Source organism: Pristiophorus japonicus, chromosome 6 (genome assembly GCF_044704955.1).
Source record: "Pristiophorus japonicus isolate sPriJap1 chromosome 6, sPriJap1.hap1, whole genome shotgun sequence".
NCBI classification, from domain to species: domain Eukaryota; kingdom Metazoa; phylum Chordata; class Chondrichthyes; family Pristiophoridae; genus Pristiophorus; species Pristiophorus japonicus.
Window position 1 is genome coordinate 48,152,752 of NC_091982.1, and position 17,921 is coordinate 48,170,672.

Sequence of the window (17,921 nt, forward strand, 5' to 3'; positions counted from 1 at the left end):
GCGGAGGTGCGGGGAAAGGAGGAACTGGCCGTGGGAGGAGCCTTATTCACGCAGCCCCAGTGAGGCCATTCGGCCAGGGCTAGGGGCTAGGGGCTGCGTGCTTCGGGCGCCTGGAGCTACTGCACTTGCGTGCCCACTGTAGCGCGCATGTGCAGAGGTCCCAGCACTGTTTTCAGCGCAGGGACCTGGCTCCGCCCCCCCCACAGCTCGTGCTGGCTGCGCCGAGGGCCAGAGGATCTGCAGGTAGGTGGAGAATACGGAGGATTTTTTTAGGCGCACTTTGTGGCGCGAAAAACGGGTGTCCAGGTCGGGACTGCGCCGTTCTAGGCGCGTGTGGAAACTTGGGCCCTTAGAGAGGTACGGATAGGTACCCGCAAAACCCTGGTCGAGGAGTGATCTACCTGAGGTTTTCAACATGATAAAACATTTTGATAGGGTAGCTACAAGTTCCTCTGGTGGGAAAATGCAGAATATTAAAATTAAAGCAAGGCTACTTAGGAGTGAAATCAGGAAGCACATTTCCGCAGCCAGGAAATCTGGAACTCTCAACCCCAAAAGGCTTTGGATGATGGGCCAATTGAAATTTCCAAGACAGAGATCGATAGATTTTGTTAGGTTAGGGTATCAAAGAAAAGGAGCAAAAGCGGGTAAATGGATTTGAGGTACAGATCAGCCATGATCTAATAGCATGATGGAACAGGCTCGAGGGGCTGTTACATTTCTAGTAAAAATATATATGTTAATATACTCAAAGACTGCAGGCTAAGGCAAACCACCAAAGTGCTGATGAGAATTAGACTGCATTAGCACTAAAGTGGCATTTGTCCCATTTACCAGCTCAGCAGCATCTGTTGGCATTCAAGGATATTTGAATTGTAATGCACCAATGGGCAAAACATTTTAATTACAATACCCAATGTAACCAATTTTCTTTAGTGCCTCTGCTATAACTAGAAGATTCCACAACATAGACAAGTTACAACCAATACAAGTACCAGTTCAGAAACATTGAGAACAGTTCCATGCCAAGAATTTACATTTGATTACGTAGGAATATATAGGATATATGACACAGAAACAGGCCATTTGGCCCGACCAGTCCACGCCGGCGTTTATGCTCCACTCGAGCCTCCTCCAGTCTTTCCACATCTAACTCGATCAGCATAACCCTCTAATCCTTTCTCATGTGCTTATCTAGTTTCCCTTTGAATGCAACTATACTATTCGCTTCAATATTCATACCCGTTATACTATTCACTTCAACTACTCCCTATGGTACAGAGATCCACATCCTCGGGATGACAGGACTGACATATGAAGAAAGACTGGATCGACAAGGCTTGTATTCACTGGAGTTTAGAAGGATGAGAGGGGATCTCATAGAAACATATAAAATTCTGACGGGACTGGACATGTTAGATGCAGGAAGAATGTTCCTGATGTTGGGGAAGCCCAGAACCAGGGGTCACAGTCGAAGGATAAGGGGTAAGCCATATAGGACCGAGATGAGGAGAAACTTCTTCACTCAGAGTTGTGGGCATGTGGAATTCTCGATTACAGAAAGTTGTTAGGGCCAGTTCGTAAAGGTATATTAAAAAGGGAGTTAGATGTGGCCCTTACGGCTAAAGGGATTAAGGGGTATGGAGAGAAAGCAGGAATGGGGTACTGAAGTGCATGATCAGCCATGATCATATTGAATGGCGGTGCAGGCTCGAAGTCCGAATGGCCTACTCCTGCACCTATTTTCTATGTTTCTAACCACTCTCTGGGTAAAGAAGTTCCTCCTGAATTCCCAATTTGATGTCTTGATAATCTTCTAGATTTAGTCGTATGAATCAGTGACCAAACACCCAAGTAAATATGCAGCAAAGTACCTGAAGTTAATAAGTCGTTTCTCTCCCCCTCCCAACCTTCAACAAGTAATACTTGTTTATCAAAAATATTTGATTTCAGGTACAACAGTAGCAGTTCCATCGCATGGGTTCATCTGCTTATGGCATGATCCTGCTCCCAGCAGAAAGGCTAGGCAAACTCACGCAAAAAGGACATCCAAGAGGAGTTTTATCTTTGAAAAGTTAGCTCACTTCCTCCTCCATCAACTTTGTGTGTTTCAACCTGCTTACTCTTGTGCATTTAGCAATAGCCAGCATTGGCCGAGGCAGGGAACAAGACCACACCACCCTCCCTAGTTGATCGCGGGCCAGAGGGAGAAATAGAATTTAAAAGGAACTCCAAACATGATCATAAACCATTGGGAACGTTTCCGCTCCAGAAAGGGACACAACTGCCATTGAAATTTAGTGGAGTTAATGAGTGAGGTAAAGGGGCTGCAGCCTGTTACAAAAACAGAAACACAGCAAAAAAAGTTGATCAGGATTAAGGGGGGGGGGGGGGGGCGGGGTGATTTTACAAGATGTCCAGTTGCTATTCAGCTCAAGACAACGATGTGAATTACCCCAAACTAAAGAGAGAGGAGAATTCCTAAAGAAAAAAGACTTGCATTTATGGAGCACTTTTCATGACCACCGGACACCCCAAAGCGCTTTACAACTAATGAAGTACTTAAACAAGAAGTGTAGTCAGTTGTAATGCAGCCAATTTGTACAATGGTCCCACAAACAGCAACGTGATAGGGATCAGATAATCTGTTATAGTGATGTTGATGGAGGGATAAATGTCGGCTGGCTATATCTGGTGCACGCTTTGTACAATGTAAAGAGATAGGCAGTCCCTTGAAATCGAGGAAGACTTGCTTCCACTCTAAAAGTGAGTGTTCTCAGGTGACTGTACAATCGAATACAGGAATCACAGTCTCTGTCACAGGTGGGACAGACAGTCGTTGTGGGAAGGGGTGGGCGGGACTGGTATGCCGCACGCTCTTTCCGCTGCCTGCGCTTGTTTTCTGCATGCTCTCGGCGACGAGACTCGAGGTGCTCAGTGCCTTCCCGGATACACTTCCTCCACTTAGGACGGTCTTTGGCCAGGGACTCCCAGGTGTTGGTGAGGATGTTGCACTTTATCAAGGAGGCTTTGAGGGTGTCCTTGAAATGTTTCCTCTGCCCACCTGGGGATCGTCTGCTGTGTAGGAGTTCCAAGTAGAGCGCTTGCTTTGGGAGTCTTGTGTCGGGCATGCGGATAATGTGGCCCGCCTAATGGAGCTGACCGAGTGTGGTCAGTGCTTCGATGCTTGAGATGTTGGCCTGATCGAGAACACTGACGTTACTGCTTTTATCCTCCCAGGGCATTTGCAGGATCTTGCGGAGACATCGTTGGTGGTATTTCTCCAGCGATTTGAGGTATGGCCCACGTCTCTGAGCCATGCAGGAGGGCAGGTATCACTACAGCCCTGTAGACCATGAGCTTGGTGCAGGATTTGAGCCACTGCCCTACATTTTAAATCTCATCAATTTAGTACAGTACTATACATGTTAACATAATGGGCCCAAGTTTCCACATGATTTGCCCTGATTTTTAGGAGCAACTGGTGGAGAACGGACGATCTTAGAATTTGCAATTCTCCACATTTTTTTTTCTGCAGTTCTAGTCAGGTAGAACAGTTCTACTTTGGAACAGAATTTTTTCTTCAAAAGGGGGCATGTCCGGCCACTGACGCCTGATTTGAAAGTTTCCACAGTGAAAATGTACTCCAAACTAAAGTAGAATGGAGCAAGTGAAGATTTTTGTAGAACTGAAAAAACCTGTTCTACACATTAAAAAATCAGGCGCAGGTTACAAATCAGGCGTCCAGAACGAGGTGGAGGGAACTCATTAAATTCTACAATAAATCCTTATTTATACTTATACAAATATTATACAAATAAATCCAACCTGAATAAACATTTATAAGCAAAGAAAAGATTAAATAAACCATCTTCCTACCTGTGTGAAAGTGCTTCAGCCAGGAAGAATGGTGCAGCAAGCCTCACAAAACGAGGGAGCCGACCGAATGCGGGCGGGGGGGGGAAAGGAGGGAGCCGACCGAACGCGGGAGGGAGAGCCCCGACCGAACGCGGGCGGGGGGGTGGGAGGGAGGGAGGCGACCGAACACCGGGGGGGGGGGGGGGGGGCGGAGGGAATGGAGCCGTTCCAGACGGCTGGCGGGAAAGAGAGAAGGCTGCAGAAAGCCTCAGAAATTGAGGAGCCATTTCCCGACGGCAAAAGGGGGAGGTCATCGGGAAACAGCTGCCTCAACTTTGAGGCTTCCTGCACCCTTCTCACTGCTACAAGAAGCCTCCGTGCTGATAGTAATGTACTTTTATTAAAAAATGTTTAAAAACTAAACAGCTACAAAGAACTACAAAAACTACAAAAATGGCTGAGTGCCAATGGTTTTTTCACACTGAGCATGCGCGAACGCTCCAACGCGCACGTGCAGCGCTGCCGGCAAGAAAAAAACTAATTTAAATAGTACCCACCCCCTCCCACTTACCAAATCGGCGCGAGTGTAGGCTTGGCCCCCCTGGGCGCCGCGCCAAGCAGGCAAGGAGCTGCAGAACGCTCCAGAATCGCTCGTTTTTTTTCCGGCGCCGTTTTAGGCGCGAAAAACGGGCGCCCAGCTCGGAAGGGCGCCCGTTTTTTTATCATGTGGAAACTTGGGCCCATTGTTCTGTTTGCTAAGCTGGTGACAGAAAAGATCTCTGTTTAAAGCCTATTGATTGCTCCAGCTGATGTCACAGTCGATTTTGTTTAGCGTAACTATGAAAACGTTTGCTACATCTCAATATCTCAAGTTGTATCTAAATAGGGTTTGGCCACATCGGCACACCACATTTAGTGGAGAAAGGTTCCAGCTTGTTTAAGTTACTTCAGTCACAAGTGGATCAAAATACTTTATTACCATCAAGATCAATGTCAGAGAAGAGACATTTTATTGCTGATTTTCTTTGAAGGACCTTGAAATTAAGTGGAATGCATCCATGCCATCAGAGTCTATGTTGCAACCAACTGAATTTTTTTTGTTAGAGTATTGTGCAAGTCAGAAACTAATTTTTGGCGATTGCCTGCAGAGTCCTTAAACAATTAGATAAAAGATCCCGAGACTAGCACTTGGAACCAGACAGAGTAAAACCATCAGACAAGGGAAACATTTTCAAAACAGATCAGCATTTCCAGGCCAAGGGGAAATGTTCCTCAGAGTATGGCCAGGGAGTTACAGCAGAAAACCTACTGACCCAGACCACAATTACTTTGGAGCACTGCCAGGTGTGATTTAGGTGAAAGGCTCGTGGACAATTCAGAGGTGCATGCTCATCAGGAATTGTGAGCCTGTTAGCTCAGCAAGACATTCCTATACACAAACAGATGAGGATCAAAGATCACGTAGTGCCACGTAGCTTACTGATTCATATGAAAATCTGATTCAAATACAGTCAAAGTCTCGTTGGAACCAGCCACCACCACCATCTTTGATATATCTACCACAGAGCCCAAGTTGTCCATTAAATGTGGTTATCCATCAAAGGAATCCTCAACACACTGATAAAAACATTTAACAACCATCCTGATCACCCTCATTTGTGTGTCAGCTGAGGCTCAGTGGGAGTACTCTTGCCTCTGGGTCAGAAGGGTGTGGGTTCAAGTCCCACTCCAGAGACTTGAGCACATAAATCTAGGCTGGCACTCCAGTGCAGTACTGAGGAAGTGCAGCACTGTCGGAGGTGCCGTTTTTTGGATGAGCCATTAAACTGAGGCCCCGTCTGTTCTCTCGGGTGAATGTAAAAAGATCCCATGGCACTATTTCAAAGAAGAGCAGGGGGAGTTATCCCTGGTGTCCTGGCCAATATTTTATCTCTCAATCAACATCACAAACAGATTATCTGGTCACTGCCACATTGCTGTTTGTGGGAGCCTGGTGTGTGCAAATTGGTTGCCGTGTTTCCCACATTATAACGATTGTACTCCAAAAGTACTTTGAGACGTCCGGTGAAAGGCGCTATATAAATGTAAGCCTTTCTTCTTTCTTTCATTTCCCTATACTTTCCACCAAGTTCACAGGAACTCTCAAATAACAAATGTCTGCTCTTAAAAAGATCAAATTGAATTATCAGCAGGCTCTCCTTTGGAATAAAGCTAAGGTCCTAACATCAACAAACACAGTAACATGTTGGTGGAGGTGGTACTCAAACCACCAGTTACGTGACAAATTAACTTTACACAGATTTGTTGTGATTACAGATACTTTGTGACAGTTTGCAATCGATAATTGGAAATACAGCACAGTACTTTATAAGCTGTACATGATAGATATACAGGTACATTTTTTTTAAATAAATGACTCCAAAATTTAGGCTTACCAACAGCACAGACTAAGGGGTTGGGCCGGGGGGGGGGGGGGGGGGGAGAAAGAGAAGGGGGGTGGTGCTCCAATGTTTAACTAAGCTCGCTTTAAAAAAAAAAGACCAACAGGAACAGTATAAATAGACCAGCCCTGTTGCAGCCTGCCACCAGAGAGCTACTAAATAGAGGGCGTATTGATTTAAACAATAAATTGTGAGCAGGAAACAGTGTCCAACACTCTGAACAAGAATGCAAACATTAAGGTCCAGACCAAAGACCCTCCCTACAATCAATTCCAAAGTAATTTTGTAAGAACTCCGAGGAAAAGGTCGCAAAGACAAAAAGCCAGTTTCTTTTATCAAAGTTCAACCCCACCAACACTCATTTCGCTTCTGTCCTCAATCTCTTTCTCCCCCAGAAACCCACCCAATTACTTTTAATCCCTCTTACTTTGTCCAAGACAATGGGGCTTCTTGGTAATTTATTCTACAAGTCTATCCATCCAACTTTCTTATGCTTTCCCAAATTTCAACTTGTCTCACTTCTGATTTGCTGTAATCAACTTTGTTAACGCCCTTCATTCAGCAATTCTTCACAGCAAGCAATATCGAATGAGAGGGTGAGTCAAGCTGCAATCCTAAACTCCCAGACCTCTGGCAGTGCTGCTTGTAACCAATCATCAGCTGGTTACAATGCAGCACTGCCTCAAGGCCAACAAGTAGGTAGTAGCCAACATAGGGCAGGGAGGGGCTGGTACAGAAGAAAAATTCAATTCTGAGACACCAAACAAAAAAGAACATGTGGCGAACAGCCAGAAGCAGTTTGTGTAAATCACACCACATGCAAACGCTAGGATATAGTGTGCAAGCTTTGGTAACATTTTTGTAATGACATTTCTGCCATTGTGTCAATGTTGGGAAAGAGACAAAGAGTTTGCCAAACTTTTTTGATGCAATAATGCACTTGATGCCCTTTTTAAAAAATTAATTCACGGGAGGTGGGTATTGCCACTGGCAAGGCCAGCATTTATTGCCCGTCGCTAATTGCCTTTGAGAAGGTGGTGGTGAGCCATCTTCTTGAGCCGCTGCAGTTCATGTGGTGAAGGGGCTCCCACAGTGCTCATAGGGAGGGAGTTCCAGGATTTTGACCCAGCGACGATGAAGGAACAGCGATATATTTCCAAGTCAGGATGGTGTGCTGACTTGGAGGGGAACTTGCAGGTGATGATGTTCCCATGTTCCTGCTGCCCTTGTCCTTCTAGGTGGTAGAGGTTGAGGGTTTGGGAAGTGCTGTCGAAGAAGCCCTGGCAAGTTGCTCCAGTGCATCTTGTAGATGGTACACACTGCAGCCACAGTGTGCCAGTGGTGGAGGGAGTGAATGTTTAAGGTGGTGGATGGGGTGCCAATCAAGCAGGCTGCTTTGTCCTGGATGGTGTTCTTGAGTGTTGTTGAAGCTGCATTCATCCAGGCAAGTGGAGTATTCCATCACACTCCTGACTTGTGCCTTGTAGATGGTGGAAAGGCTTTGGGGAATCAGGGAGTGAGTCACTCACCGCAGAATAACCAGCCTCTGACCTGCTCTTGCTGGTTCAGTTAAGTTTCTGGTCAATGGTAACCTCCAGGATGTTGATGGTGGGGGATTCAACAATGGTAATGCCATTGACTTTCAAGGGATGGGGGTTAGACTCTCGCTTGTTGAGAGATGGCCATTGCTCGGTCAGTAGTGGTGCTACCAAGCTACTCTTGGCGATGGACATTGAAGTCCCCTAACCAGAGTTCGTTCTGTGCCCTTGTTATCCTCAGAGTTTCCTGAGCGGTGTTCAACATGGAGGAGTACTGATTCATCAGCCAAGGTAGGGCGGTAAGTGGTAATCAGCAGGAGGTTTCCTTGCCCATGCTTGACCTAAAGCCATGAGATTTCATGGGGCCCAGAGTCAATGTTGAGAACTTCAAGGGCTACTCCCTCCCGACTGAATACCACTGTGCCACCACCTCTGGTGCATCTGTCCTGCCAGTGGGACAGGACATACCCAGGGATGGTGACAGAGGAGTCTGAGACATTGGCTGAAAGCTATGATTCTGTGAGTATGACTATGTCAGGCTGTTGCTTGATTGGTCTGTGAGACAGCTCTCCCAATTTTGGCACGTCCCTAGATGTTACGGTCGATCGTTCTGGGTGTGCCTTTGTCGTATCTGGTGCAATTCCGCGTGGTCTGTCCAGTTTTATTTGTAGTGGTTGGGTACAACTGTGGCTTGCTAGGCCATTTCAGAGGGCAGTTAAGGATCAACCACATTACCGCGGGTCTGCAGTCACATGTAGGCCAGACCAGGTAAGGACGGCATAATTCCTTCCCTAAAGGACATTAGTGAACCAGATGGGTTTTTACGACAATCCGGTAGTTTCATGGTCACCATTAGTTACTTTTTATTCTAGATTTAACTGACTGAATTTAAATTGGTGATGGGACTTGAACTCCTGTCTCTGGATCATTGGTCCAGGTCTCTTAATAGTCCAGTAATATAATCACTATGCTACTGCACCCGCCGTTTCTGTCGTAGAAACTGCAAGCAAGAAATTTTACAACAGTGTACATTAAAAATGTTTTTCTCGTAGGTGCTTTTCAAGGGGAGCTGGGAAAATAGGAGGCAGAACAGATTAAATTGATGGGCAGAAAAAAAAAACAGCTGGTTCATCAAGGCTGCCTGATACCACGATGGCCAGTGCATCATGACTAAACACTTCTTAGCTCCCCCACCCCCACCATAACCATGTAATTGCCTGAGAAAAGACTGGAAGAAGTTTCAACGGTTTCTGTATCTGTAATATTTCTTAATTTTACACATGCCCACAAGATATCACACGTGCACCGTCGGCCAATCCTGAAACTGATTTGCAAACAGATATTAACTCCTTCAAATGTGTATGCAAATCTGTAAAGTCCTGTCCCCTCAGTACAGATTCACACGAGGCATGTAGTGAAGTCAAGGTCACTCTGGACCTGCACCTTTTATTTCACAGCTCTGGAATGCTGCAATTGCCTGAGACCTGTGCTTATATACCTGTCTCTTGCAAGTGTACCCCCGGTGGCAAGGTATGCTGGTGGTTACAGTTCATATCTTATTACAGTCATGTATAGCATGTTGGGATACAGTTATATATAATGTAAGATACATGACAAAATCTACTCCTTTTAAGTTATAATTAAACCCTGACGAGATAAATTAAAGCTTTGAGTGGAAAATATTAAACAAGTCCAGCCAAAGGACAATCATATCTGCAAAGCTACTTCTTAAAGGCATAGTAGGCAATAACACCAGGAGGAGGAGATTTTTGCCCACCTACACCAAAATAAGCCTGCCCTCTTGCCCCGCCCCAAATTATTAAAACTTCAAATATATAATTATATCAATGCAAACTAAAGCTTTCAGGTTTTCATCATCAGTGACCTGGATAGTGATATCCTCCAAGGGTTTGGTGGGGTAGGGGGGGTGAAAGAGATGAAGGTGGAAAGAGACAGCAGAGGGAAATGAAATGGGGGAGTGGGGCGAGGGGAAGAGACAGTGGGGCGGGAAATGACACGGTGGGGGGACGAGACGGGGGGGTAGGGGGCAACGAGACGGGGGGGTAGGGGGCAACGAGACGGGGGGGTAGGGGGCAACGAGACGGGGGGGTAGGGGGCAACGAGACGGGGGGGTAGGGGGCAACGAGACGGGGGGGTAGGGGGCAACGGGAGGGGGGGTAGGGGGCAACGGGACGGGGGGGTAGGGGGCAACGGGACGGGGGGGTAGGGGGCAACGGGACGGGGGGGTAGGGGGCAACGGGACGGGGGGGTAGGGGGCAACGGGACGGGGGGGTAGGGGGCAACGGGACGGGGGGTAGGGGGCAACGGGACGGGGGGGGTAGGGGGCAACGGGACGGGGGGGTAGGGGGCAACGGGACGGGGGGGTAGGGGGCAACGGGACGGGGGGGTAGGGGGCAACGGGACGGGGGGGGTAGGGGGCAACGGGACGGGGGGGTAGGGGGCAACGGGACGGGGGGTAGGGGGCAACGGGACGGGGGGTAGGGGGCAACGGGACGGGGGGGTAGGGGGCAACGGGACGGGGGGGTAGGGGGCAACGGGACGGGGGGTAGGGGGCAACGGGACGGGGGGGTAGGGGGCAACGGGACGGGGGGGTAGGGGGCAACGGGACGGGGGGGTAGGGGGCAACGGCCGGGGGGGTAGGGGGCAACGGGACGGGGGGGTAGGGGCACGGGACGGGGGGTAGGGGGCAACGGACGGGGGGGTAGGGGGCAACGGGACGGGGGGTAGGGGGCAACGGGACGGGGGGTAGGGGGCAACGGGACGGGGGGGTAGGGGGCAACGGGACGGGGGGTAGGGGGCAACGGGCACGGGGGGGTAGGGGGCAACGGGACGGGGGGGTAGGGGGCAACGGGACGGGGGGGTAGGGGGCAACGGGACGGGGGGGTAGGGGGCAACGGGACGGGGGGGTAGGGGGCAACGGGACGGGGGGGTAGGGGGCAACGGGACGGGGGGGTAGGGGGCAACGGGACGGGGGGGTAGGGGGCAACGGGACGGGGGGGTAGGGGGCAACGGGACGGGGGGGTAGGGGGCAACGGGACGGGGGGGTAGGGGGCAACGGGACGGGGGGGTAGGGGGCAACGGGACGGGGGGGTAGGGGGCAACGGGACGGGGGGGTAGGGGGCAACGGGACGGGGGGGTAGGGGGCAACGGGACGGGGGGGTAGGGGGCAACGGGACGGGGGGGTAGGGGGCAACGGGACGGGGGGGTAGGGGGCAACGGGACGGGGGGGTAGGGGGCAACGGGACGGGGGGGTAGGGGGCAACGGGACGGGGGGGTAGGGGGCAACGGGACGGGGGGGTAGGGGGCAACGGGACGGGGGGGTAGGGGGCAACGGGACGGGGGGGTAGGGGGCAACGGGACGGGGGGGTAGGGGGCAACGGGACGGGGGGGTAGGGGGCAACGGGACGGGGGGGTAGGGGGCAACGGGACGGGGGGGTAGGGGGCAACGGGACGGGGGGGTAGGGGGCAACGGGACGGGGGGGTAGGGGGCAACGGGACGGGGGGGTAGGGGGCAACGGGACGGGGGGGTAGGGGGCAACGGGACGGGGGGGTAGGGGGCAACGGGACGGGGGGGTAGGGGGCAACGGGACGGGGGGGTAGGGGGCAACGGGACGGGGGGGTAGGGGGCAACGGGACGGGGGGGTAGGGGGCAACGGGACGGGGGGTAGGGGGCAACGGGACGGGGGGGTAGGGGGCAACGGGACGGGGGGGTAGGGGGCAACGGGACGGGGGGGTAGGGGGCAACGGGACGGGGGGGTAGGGGGCAACGGGACGGGGGGGTAGGGGGCAACGGGACGGGGGGGTAGGGGGCAACGGGACGGGGGGGTAGGGGGCAACGGGACGGGGGGGTAGGGGGCAACGGGACGGGGGGGTAGGGGGCAACGGGACGGGGGGGTAGGGGGCAACGGGACGGGGGGGTAGGGGGCAACGGGACGGGGGGGTAGGGGGCAACGGGACGGGGGGGTAGGGGGCAACGGGACGGGGGGGTAGGGGGCAACGGGACGGGGGGGTAGGGGGCAACGGGACGGGGGGGTAGGGGGCAACGGGACGGGGGGGTAGGGGGCAACGGGACGGGGGGGTAGGGGGCAACGGGACGGGGGGGTAGGGGGCAACGGGACGGGGGGGTAGGGGGCAACGGGACGGGGGGGTAGGGGGCAACGGGACGGGGGGGTAGGGGGCAACGGGACGGGGGGGTAGGGGGCAACGGGACGGGGGGGTAGGGGGCAACGGGACGGGGGGTAGGGGGCAACGGGACGGGGGGTAGGGGGCAACGGGACGGGGGGTAGGGGGCAACGGGACGGGGGTAGGGGGCAACGAGACGGGGGTAGGGGGCAACGAGACGGGGGTAGGGGGCAACGAGACGGGGGTAGGGGGCAACGAGACGGGGGTAGGGGGCAACGAGACGGGGGTAGGGGGCAACGAGACGGGGGTAGGGGGCAACGAGACGGGGGTAGGGGGCAACGAGACGGGGGTAGGGGGCAACGAGACGGGGGTAGGGGGCAACGAGACGGGGGTAGGGGGCAACGAGACGGGGGGGTAGGGGGCAACGAGACGGGGGGTAGGGGGCAACGAGACGGGGGGTAGGGGGCAACGAGACGGGGGGGTAGGGGGCAACGAGACGGGGGGTAGGGGGCAACGAGACGGGGGGTAGGGGGCAACGAGACGGGGGTAGGGGGCAACGAGACGGGGGTAGGGGGCAACGAGACGGGGGTAGGGGGCAACGAGACGGGGGGTAGGGGGCAACGAGACGGGGGAGTAGGGGGCAACGAGACGGGGGAGTAGGGGGCAACGAGACGGGGGGGAGGGGGCAACGAGACGGGGGGGGAGGGGGCAACGAGACGGGGGGGAGGGGGCAACGAGACGGGGGGGGAGGGGGCAACGAGACGGGGGGGAGGGGGCAACGAGACGGGGGGGGAGGGGGCAACGAGACGGGGGTGGGAGGGGGGGGGTGAGGGGGAGTTTTCACAAAGCAGCTGCTGGCGGTCACTCGGGGCCCTAAATGACGTACCGTGTCCGTAGAATTTCCTGCCCTTGGTGACATCGAAGACTTTGCTGTTGACGGCGATGAGGATCCGCGGTTTCTGATCGCCATCGAACTCCCGCATCTCGGCCGGGGTGAAGTCCCTCCTGAGGCGGGGCAGCTGCGGCTCGCGATCCGCCGGGTCGCTGTCGGGCGGCCGGTCCCCGCGCACGATCTTGTAGAGGAGGAAGAGGCAGAGGAAGAGCAGACTGACGTTGAGGGGGCTGGTGAAGATCTCCTGCAAGACGCTGGGCCCGACCGCGCTCTGCACCGCCTCTTCTTCCATCTTGACGCTGCTCGTCTAAGGGGAGCAATGGACACTCACCGTCCCCAGCCCAGGAGGACGAGCAACGCCGCAGCGCCCCCTGTCCAGGAGTACAAGAAACCGCACCCAGCGCTGCGCCCCCTGACCAGGAGGACCTGAATCCACGCCCAGCTCAGCGCCCCTTACCCAGGAGGACCGGAATCCGCGCCCAGCGCAGCGCCCCCTGCCCAGGAGGACCAGAAACCGCGCCCACTTCAGCGCCCCCTGACCAGGAGGACCAGAAACAGTGCCCGCCCCACCTTCCCTTAGCTTATTGTAGTTTCTCTTGTCGTTGTCGCACCGTGAAGATCACATAATAAATAGTAGGACACTGAGAAGTGTAGAGTAACAAAGGGACCTTGGAGTGCATGTCCACAGATCCCTGAAGGTAGCAGGCCAGGTGGTTAAGAAGGCATACGGAATGCTTGCCTTTATTAGCCAAGGCATAGAATACAAGAGCAGCGAGGTTATGCTTGAACTGTATAAAACACTAGTTAGGCCACATCATCATCATTATCATAGGCGGTCCCTCGTATTGAGGATGACTTGCTTCCACGCCAAAAAGGGATGAGTTCTCAGGTGTTTCACTGAGGCACCTGATATTCCAAAACGCGAACTACATGTTGAAGGGTGGAAGATGGATCTTTTTAACATGTAATGGCCATTGCACACCAGCCACCACACGGGCTTGACAGAGCTAGGTCTTGGTCCAGTGGCAAGGATTAATCAAGACGACTGGAGACCAGCTCTGCTGCACAGATCTAGTGCGCAAACATACTGCAGTGTGGGCTGTCCCGTGCTGCTCCTGGGCCCATGCCTCTCCTAGACCCGATCACGTCACTCCACGATCACTCGTCGCTCCTGCTGTATTGCCCGCGCTCCAAATCACCGACCTGGGTTATGGTGACGTCCAAACCAGTCGCCCTCTTCACAGTCGTCACCCTCCTGCACCAGCTCGTGTTGCTCCCTGAAGTGGTATGCTCCACACTGCTCACCTTTTAAGGCCTTGACCTGCTGCTGATGGTCCTCGCAGATCGGGGCCTGTCATTCCCAGACAATGGCACTGTTGTGTCCTTACGCACTACAGCAAATCACCACAAGGCACATACTGGAAACAAGGTCACTCAGTGACCTGTACCTTTATTCACAGGACCAAGAAGTGATGACCCTGCGTGGAACCTCCCTTTATATACCTGGATGACCAGGTGAGGAGTGTCTCCCACAAGTTGACCCCCTGTGGTCAAAGTGTGCATTTCTCAGGTGTATACAGTGTACAGTGTTGTTACATAAAGGTTACAGTTATGTGAGGTTACAAACATGACATCACCTCCCCCCAACGTCTTTGGGTCAAAGATTGAGTCTTTCAGGCGATCGACACCCTCTCGTGGAGCGCTGCAGTTGAGGCTCTGGTTGTTGAGCCTTGGCATGCGTCTTTGTCACCTGTGGTGATTCCGGCTCATCCAGGCTGACCGCAGGGACCGTGCATGCTGCTGACGGTTCTTGTTGCTCGTTCACTGGTAGTGGTGTGGGCAGCATCTCATGATTTTCCTCAGGTTCCTCAGTGTCCACGCTGAACCTTTTTTTTACTTGGTCCAGATGCTTGCGGCATATCTGCCCATTGTTGAGTCTGACCACTACGACCCTATTCCCCTCTTTACCAATTACAGTACCCTCGAGCCACTTGGACCCCACAGTGTGATTAAGAACAAATACAGGGTCATCGATTTCTATCCATCTCCCCTTTGAGTTACAGTCATGGCACTCATTATGGAACTGGCGCTTGCCCTCAACAATGTCTGACAAGACTGGATGAATGAGGGACAGCCGAGTTTTTAGTGTACGTTTCATGAATAGTTCCGCTTGCGGGACCCCCGTGAGCGACTGCGGTCGGGACCTGTAGGCCAGCAGGAGGCGCGATAGACGATATTGAAGGGAGGGTCCTTGAATCCGGAGCATGCCTTGCTTTATGATTTGGACTGCACGTTCCGCCTGGCCATTGGAAGCCGGCTTGAACGACGCTGTCGCATTGGCATTGACAGCTTTGCTGTCGGACAACAGGGATGTTAACGGCTTGTGGTCCGTTTCTAACTCAAACCTTCTGCCAAAAAGGTACTAGTGCATCTTTTTCACCCCGTAGACACATGCGAGTGCTTCCTTTTCAACCATCCCATACCCTCTTTCTGCTTGGGAGAGCGACCTGGAGGCATAAGCCACAGGTTGGAGTTGGCCCTCATCATTACTCTGCTGCAACACGCACCCAACCCCATAGGATGATGCATCACATGTTAAAACCAATTTCTTACTGGGGTCGTACAGGGTCAATAACTTATTAGAACAAAGCAGTTTCTGCGCCGATTGAAAGCCCGTTCCTGAAAAAGTCCCCCCAAAACCAATCGCAACCCTTATGCATGAGCACGTGTAGCAGCTCCAGCAATGTACTTAAGTTCGGTAGAAAGTTCCCGAAATAGTTCAATAGTCCCAGAAATGAACGCAACTCTGATGTGTTGCCAGGCCTGGGCGCGCGACGGATCGCCTCCGTTTTGGATTCGGTGGGCCGGATCCTGTCTGCGGCAACCCTCCTGCCCAAAAACTCGACCTCTGGGGCCAAAAACACACACTTGCACTTCTTTAGTCGTAGGCCTACCCGGTCCAGTCGGCATAGCACCTCCTCCAGGTTGTGGAGGTGTTCCTGGTGTCTCGACCCGTGATAAGGATGTCGTCCTGAAATACGATTGTTCCGGGGATGGATTTTGGTAGGCTTTCCATGTTCCTCTGAAAGATAGCGGCTGCTGATCGAATGCCAAATGGACACCTGTTGTAGACAAACAGCCCCTTGTGCGTGGTGATGGTGGTCAGTAGCTTGGATTCTTCGGCCAGTTCCTGGGTCATGTAGGACGAAGTGTGGTCCAACTTGGTGAATAGCTTGCCGCCTGCCAGCGTGGCAAAAAGATCCTCCGCTCTCGGAAGCGGATATTGGTCCTGAAGGGACACTCGGTTGATGGTGGCCTTGTAGTCGCCACTTATCCTGACCGAGCCATCCGTTTTTAGAACAGGGACGATGGGGCCTGCCCAGTCGCTGAATTCAATGGGCGAAATTATGCCCTCTCTTAGCAACCTGTCCAACTCACTCTCAATTTTCTCCCGCATCACATACGGCACAGCTCTGGCTTTGTGGTGCACTGGTGTGGTGTCCGGGGTGATACGTATCCTTACTTTGGTGCCTTTGAAAGTCCCGACGTCAGGTTGAAATAATGACTCAAACTTTTGTAGGACCTGTGAGCATGAACTTCGCTCCACAGATGAAATGGCGTGCACATCCCCCCATTTCCAGTTCATCTCGGCTAGCCAGCTCCTCCCCAAAAGCGCGGGACCATTTCCTGGGACAATCTAGAGTGGCAGCCGGTTCTGAGATCCATTATGTGTGACCACCAACATTGCACTGCCTAGAGCACTGGGATGATCTCTTTGGTGTACGTCCGTAATAGCGTGTCAATGCGTTCTAGTTTGGGTCTGCTAGCTTTGAGTGGCCACAGTTTCTCGAAATGTTGGACACTCATAAGTGACTGGCTGGCTCCTGTGTCCAGCTCATGCGTACCAGGATGCCGTTTAACAGTACTCTCATCATCATAGGTGGCGTTTTTGTGTATGAGCTGTGGATGTTTGCCACCTGGACCTGCTGAACTTCAGCATCCATTGTTGTGTCCCACGCATATCCTGTCTTGCAGACCCCTCTTGTGGTTCATCCACTTTGTAAACCAGCCTCGCTGCGGGCTTCCTGCACATCCTGGCTAGATGTCCACTCAAGTTACAATTTCTGCAGATGAATTGTTGAAACCGGCAGGTCTTCGCAGCATGTTTGCCCCCGCAACTCCAGCATGAGCTGAGATTGTTGTGAACAAAAGAGCTGCTACCAGGCATTCCTCTCTGATTGTCTCTTTGATTACTCTTGAGCACTCTGTTTGTGGGTGTCAATGGTCCCATCCGGGGACGTATTGACCCTTGTGATAGTGTAAATGTCTGTTCAACCTGCCATTGTCTCTGTTGCGCGCCCACCCGAGAGTCTCTTACTGCTTGGTTGGTGTCGAATTGCCCTTGCCTGCCTGCGGGGTTCTGAGTCGTGTTTACCATGTTAACACCCTGCTCCATCGCCACGTTGGGAGCAGAGTTGCGCACGTATATGATCTTGGTTTCCTCTTCCCCCACCATGAAGGCTTGAGCCATCAACGCCACTGCTTCCAAGGTCAAGTCCTTGGTCTCGATTAGGTTCCTAAAAATCCCGGCATGAGCAATGCCCTCAAAGAAGAAATCCCGTAACATCTCCTCCCTGCAGGCGTCTGTGAACTTACAGAGGCTGGCCAAGCGGTGAAGGTTCGCAACAAAGTCCAGTATGCTCTGCCCTTCCCGACATCGGTGCATATAGAATCGGTGTCAGGCCATGTGTATACTACTCACCGATCAGTTTGCTGAGCTCCTCGAGGGTCTTGTCCGCCAGCTTCTCGGGTGCGAGCAGGTCTTTCATCAGCGCGTACGTCTTAGGTCCACAGCTGGTCAGTAGATGCGCCCTTCGCTTGTCAGCCGCTGCCGCTCCCAGCCAGTCCTTCGTGACAAAGCTCTGCTGGAGCCTCTCAACGAAATCGGCCCAGTCCTCACCAACACAGTACCGTTCTTCCGTGCTACCGGTGGCCATTCTCTTGAGTCGTTGATTCTCGTTTCTCGTCGCCAAATGTTGTGTCCTTACA

General features: G+C 53.0%; 1 protein-coding gene across 1 annotated transcript; it reads right to left on the reverse strand.

Moving 5' to 3' along the window:
- Positions 1-8,802: 8,802 nt before the first annotated feature.
- Positions 8,803-13,322, reverse strand: LOC139266109 (membrane-associated progesterone receptor component 1-like). The gene is made up of 2 exons (XM_070883957.1): positions 12,825-13,322; positions 8,803-8,837 (listed from the first exon to the last, which is right to left on the reverse strand). The coding sequence occupies exons 1-2, from the start codon at positions 13,162-13,164 to the stop codon at positions 8,803-8,805; spliced, it is 375 nt and encodes a 124-aa protein (XP_070740058.1). The 5' UTR covers positions 13,165-13,322.
- Between the last annotated feature and the right edge of the window lie 4,599 nt (positions 13,323-17,921).

Excerpts from the sequence above, each read along its gene's own strand:
- LOC139266109 (XM_070883957.1), bottom strand. The coding sequence starts at position 13,164 with ATGGAAGAAGAGGCGGTGCAGAGCGCGGTCGGGCCCAGCGTCTTGCAG. Across the intron at positions 8,838-12,824 it reads TGACCGCCAGCAGCTGCTTT|TTTCTACGACAGAAACGGCG; the intron begins GTGAAAACTCCC and ends TCTTGCTTGCAG.